This window comes from Perna viridis, chromosome 8 (genome assembly GCF_037379345.1).
Source record: "Perna viridis isolate PV_CMFRI_1.1 ecotype Kerala chromosome 8, ASM3737934v1, whole genome shotgun sequence".
NCBI classification, from domain to species: Eukaryota; Metazoa; Mollusca; class Bivalvia; order Mytilida; family Mytilidae; genus Perna; species Perna viridis.
The window spans coordinates 18723806-18732154 of NC_142452.1; the positions used below are offsets into that span (position 1 = coordinate 18723806).

An 8349-nucleotide genomic window follows, 5' to 3' on the forward strand; every position below is an offset into this window, starting at 1 on the left:
TAGCTCATTACAAACAAGCAGGGACATGCGCCATACCATAGTTACGATCAAGCGGAAGTTGGATAGTATAAACATTTTGTTATTCACAGTTTGGTTGTTTGACTGAAAACACCAATAAACATGGCACATACTGTCATATCGGCAAAATATCCACCACATATCGACCCAACACGGACACCATTAGCGTTTGGGGACAGAGCTGTACCAAGATTGGTAAGCAAATTTTCAACTGACTGAAATTTCTGGCATGCCCTCTTGAAGTCTACACACATGCTGTATTTTTTTTTATTATCTTTTTAACTTTTTATTTATATTGTTATATCTTTTTAGCTTTGCTGTCACAATATGGGGTAGTTTAAACCTGAAGTACAAATTAGTCCCGAAGCTATTTAATTGGTCCGATCAAACACTGAAACAATCAAATCTTTTTATAATTTGGATGTCAATTATCAATTATTGCCAACTCTCATATGTAAATCACTGGTCTCATTAGACCTTCTTGCCTTTTGCTGAGCCCTTCTGCCCTTTTCATCTTTCAATATCAGTTCATTGATTAAATGAGTCATAAATCTACAAAAGTTGTTAATTTGCTGTATAAACAAGTAAGGAAAAGTTAGGGAAATAATCTTCTAGGATGATGATTGACAAGTAGAAAACAGATCTTGATTGGATCTATCACAATTTTATGGTCAGCCAATCATTTGTTAATGATTAATTTTTACTGGCTAACTGCACAATTAATGAGACGAGTATAGTCAATTAAACTGCTCTTGATTTGCATAGAACCATGTGCATTTTTTTTTAAATGTCAGTTACCTCCCATAAAATTTCCATTTTTAAATATTTTCAACAGTGCAGTTTATATCTCCAAAAGTTTTGCTTGCAATAGCTGTAGGAAATACTATTTCTTAAAATAAAAAATGATTTTGGAAATTTTGTAGCAGGTATTTTGATTATTTGCTACATTTCCTAAACTTCTTTATTGCATGGTATGCAATAATACAATTCTAATCATGAGATTCTTCATGCTTATATCCGTTTTTGATTGGTCGAGAATGTCGTTGCCAGAACTTCGCCAGATCGTTCATACATTCATGAACACCAGTCAACTTGAAACCAATATGGCGGCCGTGTAGTTTGAAAAAGTGTGGCAACGAACTGAATGGCATAATATAGCTGTAAGAATAGTTTATTACATGCACATTGATTTTACCGGTCAAGTTTCTTTCCCCCAGTTTCTGCTTGGGGAAAGAAACTTATAACTGAGTCTGACTGAACCCTTGAAAACAACTCATTGTAATTTTCCTTCTTCCTTGTTTTAATTCCTTGATAATTTTATTTCTGTTGAATTGTTTTCATCTCGTATTTTCAATGCCAACTATCACTTCGTCCGTACCGCCTTCACTGTTGTTGTGTAGCCGATTGTGTGTAAATATTCCTCTGCACTCCAATATATGTGTGGAAAGGAATGTGTGTATTGGAGTGTAAACATAAACACAGTATATCAGTATAACCGACTGAGGCTCTCAGAGGGTAACTTTGACTGTCAGATAGAATTATAAGGATTGAACAGCTATTTTTGGTCGTTCATGCATGTATGAATGGATATCGGAGCTCCCAAACTCAATGAATGGCCTTTGGCAGTTCATGTAATGTTTTGGGAGTGGAGAGATCCATTCATACATGCATGAACAACCAAAAATAGCTGTTCAATCCTATAGTAAATGTAAAGAAACATACACACAAGTCAATAACATTTTTTTGTCTGTGAAGATGTTTATAAAACATTACAATTCATGAAGTTGAGTTACACACAAATAGTAAATAATGCATGGACTACAAAATAAATTGAGTGAAAATGCTATAGAAAAACCCTCTAGCACTCATTGCCTAAAAAATGACTAACAACAGGAAAAAATACAATTCATGTACAATACAAGATAAAAGTGCCTTTCTTAAACCTAAAAAGTGCTTTTCCTCCATTGCCACCCTGCCCTTTTCAATTTCTAGCTGGAACTGAATATTTTTTCAGAACCGAGAACTGAATGACTCAACATTGTTAACAAGACAGAGGGCTGTTATGTCATTATGTGATTATTTGCATGACCCTGAACATATAGCTGAAGCTCTAGATGTTGGTATGTACTTACTTTTTTTCTTATATCCTTAAAATATGACTCTTTTTTATTTCCTACAGACCATAGATGTCTGAAATATGTTAAGTCTTTTAAAAAGATGTTCAAATTTCCAATTGTATTCTGTAGTTTCAATAAGTACAGTAAAATCTGAAAAGAAATCCTCTTAAAATGCCAGAATTCAGGTTTTAACCTCTTTAAAACGACATTGTTTATACACTTTGTACAATGGAATTCATTTTGATCATCACAAGAATAGCAGGTGTCCTTGAAAAAACATTTATTTATATGTATTCTTATCATTTAGTAAGACTTGACTGTACTAAGATTGTTTAGAAATTGATGATTTAATAATTACTGGCATTAAGTTGCCAATTTCATCATGGATGTTTTAAACAACTTGACTTGTTGTTTTATTCATTAGACTATTTTTTTGTGTGAAACTTATGCAGTTTGTCCATTGATAATTTTGTAGGTATTGCTGAGAGTCTACGAAAGTTATTATCCGATCCAGATCTTACAGTTAGACAGAAAGCTACAGAATGCTTATTTGTTATTGGAGGTGAGGTGTTGTTCATATTGCATGACAAGAAGAAATACTGGTATATGAAAGATGACAAAGTTTCTTCAGATTTGTAAAGGAAATAGTTAACATAATGTCTTGAATGTATTTAGACTGATGAATGGCTTCTTAAAAAAACACTAAAAAGAATAGTGCTGTATATTTTTTTTTATATCATCTCGTGTTATCAAATGATAAACAAACCTTTGAACATTAAAAGAGAAATCAGTACCACCAAAAATTAAGATGATTTTAGTGACATAACAGTATTTTTTAGCACTTATTTGTAGCTTAATTATAATAGCATGTGACTATCAAAGAATTGTTTTATTTTCTTGACACAGGGCATGCAGTTGGAAGAGATGCTTTTCTCGCCCAAGGTATTATTGAACCTGTTGCCAAATTATTTGATGATAAAGAAGATATAGCCAGAAAAAATGCTCACCAAGCAATTGAAATGGTTTCAGAAACTCCACTAGGTAATTTCATATATTATGATGTGTTAAGTTGTAATTACTACCTCATATACACAATGTAGTAAAGGATGTTTTTTTTTGTAAATTATCTTAAGAGCTGTTTTGCAAGCAGGGACATAGTTGTTACTTTTACTTTAGAGTTTTAATCCACTTTCACCTCAAGCCTATTAGACTAAGGTATTTAATTTTGATCTTGACAAGGACAATAATTTCATCTCTTATCATTATATTTTCTGTATTACAGGTGCACAAAGAATTGTAAATGCCAAATTAGTACCAATTTTAGTAAAGAAATTGTCATTAGAAACAGAGGAAATCAAGGTATAGTATATAAACAACTTCATATTGTCCTAAGTTTAATTGTATACACTTTTATTCTTTTCATATTGTATAAAAGTTTATTTCAGAATGCTTATAACTATCAAAAACCTTTTGTACATTGATTCTTTTTATACCCAGCCTCACAAAGAGGCGAGGTATTATGTGATACCCTCTGAAAAATTGTGTGTCTGTCTGTCTGTCTAAGACAGTTTCCAGATGATTATTTCAGAAGATATTTAATGATGTTTTTCAAACTTTGTAAAGTTATTGAGTATCATAAAATACAGATTAAGTTTGAGCAAATTATGTACACGAAAGTTCTGGCCATTTTAATTTGTTTTCACCCCCAAATTTCTTTTGCAACATAGCGGGTATCAATCAATGTCCAATTAGATACATGTACTCTATTGTTTATATTAAATTATGTCAAGGATGGGATCATGTCATTTAATAGTACCAAAGTAAATATGAGCCAGGTGGATAAAAGCAAAAGAGTTTTATGAGAAAGAATTTTTTATTTATTCAGCTTAACACTTGCATTGCACATTTATGATTTCTAGACTTAATGATAAAAATAAATTAACAAATGTTTTGAGGTGTTCTTTTTTTAATTACAGGTATTGATATTAGATACATTACATTTTTGTATGGCTGTCGATACAGAACAGGCATTGAAGGCTGGAGCTATGGAAATGTTTACTAAATTGTTAGAGCACAATTCTCCAGTGATCCGTGCTAAGGCTGCTAGAGACATTATGAATTTAAGGTAATTGTTGCTATGTTAACTTCCAGATCTTAAATATTAAAGTCCAGTTAGCAAAGCTGTAAGCTTGGGCTTATACATATTGATAATTTACAGATTTAATTAAAATGCCTTCATAAAACCTTTACTAAACTTTATACGTGATCACATTCGTTAAGATTATCTTACTTTACCTTATACATGACCATTTCTTTAAGATTATCTTAGCTAATTTAAGTGCTAGAACACATGGAATGAAACAGTATTGATTTCATTAGTGTTTAATATCATGTTTGCTTTTTAAATACCTCTAGCCCTTAATTGAAAATTAAATCTGGCTTTGAATACCCCTAGTTGTGTATTTTTAATTGCAATGTTTTGAATAGTTGCTAGGGACTCCATGGATCAAAATGAACACATGGCTCACTGCCTGGTTGGACAAATTTTCATTGTGGCGCATATGCTTTTGCGCAGAAAATGACTTGCCAAAAAAGTATGATAAAGTTGAATGTGACATATTTAATAGCACAGGCAACAAAATAAAAATCAATAATGTTTTTTTTCTGTCTGTATTGTCTATTTCAATTATAGCAAGGTTTGGTTTCCCCTTTCCTAGGCTTGACCATAAGTCCACAGCTCTAGAGAAATTAAAACCACTGGTAGATGTGGTTATTTTGTTGATACCATTAAACCACATGCATTCAACAAGTTCCTTATAATTAAACCACAAGAACTTAGATAGTAAAACATTGTTTTCGTCCGAATTGTGTCATTAAACAATTCTTTAGAACTTTTGGGAGTCGATCCATGGCATTTTCATAAAAGTTCGGCAAATTGAACTGCTTTTATCTGTCAGATAATTGCAGAGATTGTTAAGGCATTGTTGTATATTAAATTAAGATCGTCTTCCTCCTCTCCAATCACATCGATCTTTATCAAATTGAATTAAACTTTTGATACTTTCTATATTTTATTGAATGAAAAGTTTTTAAATTTTGTTCATTGAAAAAGACAGTAAAAACCATTCAGCTTTTTTTATTCTTATTGATTTGCCAACTGTGATAATCGTAAATTTGATAGATCTGAGATGTGTTTACACACGCATTTCACTATCTGACACATTAAACCCCCGTAAATTACCTATCAAAACATTGCAATTACTGTTAGAATAAACACATGTGCCAATTATATAGATTTATGACAGGTATAGGTGATAAATAAACAAGAGTAATTGGGAAATACAGTGCCGGTTTGCAATGCAGGATGCAAATTTGAGAACGGTGCACCTCCAATGAACACGTTGCGCTCGTTTTGAATTCATGGCGCAAGGAAAATAACATATGGCACAGCGCCATGCAAAAAGAGGCCATGGAGAACCCTGAGTTGTTATCGTAGATTGTATTTATTTTAAGTGTTCTGTTCTTTGATATGTCTACTTTCTGTTTTCTAAATTAGATATCACTATTTCTTTGCAGTGTTCCTCTTGATGGTAAGAATAAAGCAGTAGATGTTAAGTCAGTACCAGAATTAGTCAAACTCCTAAAAGATCCTAGTGCAGATGTCCGGGCCAATGCTGCTGGTGCACTTATGATGTAAGTATAGAACATTTTTTTATTACTAATAGTTCAGTGGATAGTGTCCCCTTATATATATTTATAAATTGACAACAAATATTTTTAGTGTATTTAAAATGTATTCTAAATTCAGAAGCTATTGCAATGAGTTTATCAAAAAATATGACCAACTAAAACTCACAATAATTAAAATTCCCATTATATATGAAACTTATAATAATGAGGATGTGGAATATTTTCTCAACATCTCAAGAATTTAAATGGCTTTTTTCCACTAAAATGACGAAATTACAATAATTGATGCATGTGCTAAATTCTAAATCTAAAGTATTGAAAGGTAAAAGTTTGACCTTACCTAAATTTCTGTCTATGAGATTTTCTTAAAATGTTTCCTTTCTATGAAATCTAAGTCCTTAGTATATTGTGAATATTGCCATAAATTTTATTTTAAAAATGTTTCAGGATCACAATCACAACTAAAGGAAAATACACTGCAATAAACGAAGGAAAAGCAATAGAACCCCTAGTAGGTCTGGTAGATGACAGTACAAGTGAAGTCAGACTAAATGCTTTGAAGGTAAGGAAATTTTAATTGATTTCCAAGGTCCATCTGATTTAATGCAATGCATGTCCAGTAAATTTGGTTAGTGCAGTTATGACTGTCATTTTTGATGGAGATAACACTTGCAAAAAATGTTAAGTTTAAAAGAGGTGATTAGAGACAACATTTTGTTTTACAGTGAAACCTGTCTATACTGAACCCAGAATAATTTAAAAACCTTTCTTAACTACACACTTTTAATATCTTTTTATATCAGTTGGCCAGTTCTGCTTACCAAAAGTGACCCACTTGGCACCTTGCATTCGAATGCACGGCTCCAGTCAAGCAAGTCAAAATATATTTTGAACCTGCATTGTATGTACACAAACACCTGTCTAAACCAAATACCTTTCTTAACCAAACACCTGTCTTAACCAAACCAGTTTTAAAGTCCGAAAGAGGTTTAGTTTAGGCAGTGATATAAATGTAGATATAATTTGGTTTGTAAAAATCAGTGTTGTTTTGTAGGCTTTGACATGTTTATCAGAAGCTCCAGAGGGAAGAAAGGTGTTATTGGAACATGTAGATAAGGTGAGTTTGGTTAAACTGTATCTTAAAAATGTGTCCATTGGGTATGGAAGAGAATTTATGAATTGATTAAAACATGACTATTTTTTAAAGCTTTTGTAGTTAATTCCACAATAGATTGAAGGTGATTTAGTTTTGTCATCACAATCTCTTTCTATGAAATCCACCTCAGGAGTTCAATCATACTCTTTATGGTAGAAGTCTGCATTATGCATTTTACCTTGAATACTCAAGGACTAATACAAATATAACAAGGATACATGTTCAAACATATATATGGTATACAGTGTATAATGTTGTATAATAGGTTTGGTTATTTGGTTTTCTATTTACTCTTTAAGAATTACCAACAGTCATTGTAGATGTTATTAAAAAGATCTAAAAAGTCATGTTCATTTGTAGTCTAATTTTTCAAGCAAAGGTTTTATCTACTAAACTAAACAAATGATATTCCACAAAGGCATTTTATTTCAATGTAAATGATGTAATTTAATAACCTAAGATGCAGATTAATAAAACAACTGATTTTATGTTTATTTCAGATCAAAAGCAGAACAACTGACTCAATACCTGCTGTTGTTAAAGCAGCTAATATTGCTGTTAAAGTAATTACATGGAAACCATGAACAGCTGATTAGGGTTGTAATATGGGTCACAAAGTTCTCTGAATCAGGGATATAGGGATGGGGTCAGTTTGTAAGAGATTATATTGAAAAAGGAATACAAGTTTTAAGCTACAAACAATCATGAGAAAATTTGACTTTTTTCTGCTTTTAAATTACATTCACATACTTCCAAATCAGTTTTAACTTTTTGTTACTGGATTACTTGTTTCTTGTTAAACACATTTTAAGTAAGAAAATCATTAGAACTGCTGAATAATCAAGTTATAAAGCTATACTGCCAATTAACCGTGTAGCTTCTGATTTTCATGTACAGTCTAATTTTTTTAATTGTGTTATTGCAAATAATAGTTCTTTATCTATGTTTATTTATGGTTGAGTTGTTGAGAACATCTTTTTATATCATTACTTTGTTATTTGTTCGTTTTATCATTCATTTAATCATTTGTAATTTGTCATATGTCTGTGATAGAACTATTTTATAAAACATGTTACACAAGATGAGTTGTTATTAGTAATATATTATATTAGATTACCCACATTTTACTGGTAGGAGTATGCTTATAGCTTCCGTTGTGCTTTTTGTTCTGTGGGAAGAGATTAAAATCTCTTATTTCACTACTTTACTTGTCAAAATCAGACTACACTGCCAATTTGTTTCATATTTTCCCTGAATGAGTGTGTATTATGGTTTTATATAAATATACCTGTAAGGTTTGAATCCTAAGTAAGTGCTGAAGTTTCCAGTTTAATGGAAAATTTTGTGTAACTGTCTCACCTTTACATT

General features: G+C 31.5%; 1 protein-coding gene across 1 annotated transcript; it reads left to right on the forward strand.

Annotated features, from left to right (window-relative positions):
• The first annotated feature begins 26 nt into the window (after window positions 1–26).
• LOC148609639 (radial spoke head 14 homolog) lies at window positions 27–8063 on the forward strand. Its single transcript, XM_088541353.1, has 10 exons — window positions 27–213; window positions 2033–2138; window positions 2611–2697; window positions 3042–3176; window positions 3418–3494; window positions 4112–4260; window positions 5712–5828; window positions 6273–6387; window positions 6880–6942; window positions 7482–8063. Exons 1-10 carry the CDS (start codon window positions 121–123, stop codon window positions 7563–7565), a joined length of 1026 nt encoding a protein of 341 aa, XP_088397479.1. The 5' UTR covers window positions 27–120; the 3' UTR covers window positions 7566–8063.
• The last annotated feature ends 286 nt before the right edge of the window (window positions 8064–8349 follow it).

Excerpts from the sequence above, each read along its gene's own strand:
- LOC148609639 (XM_088541353.1), top strand. The coding sequence starts at position 121 with ATGGCACATACTGTCATATCGGCAAAATATCCACCACATATCGACCCA. Across the intron at positions 2,139-2,610 it reads AGCTGAAGCTCTAGATGTTG|GTATTGCTGAGAGTCTACGA; the intron begins GTATGTACTTAC and ends ATAATTTTGTAG. Across the intron at positions 4,261-5,711 it reads AGAGACATTATGAATTTAAG|TGTTCCTCTTGATGGTAAGA; the intron begins GTAATTGTTGCT and ends ATTTCTTTGCAG.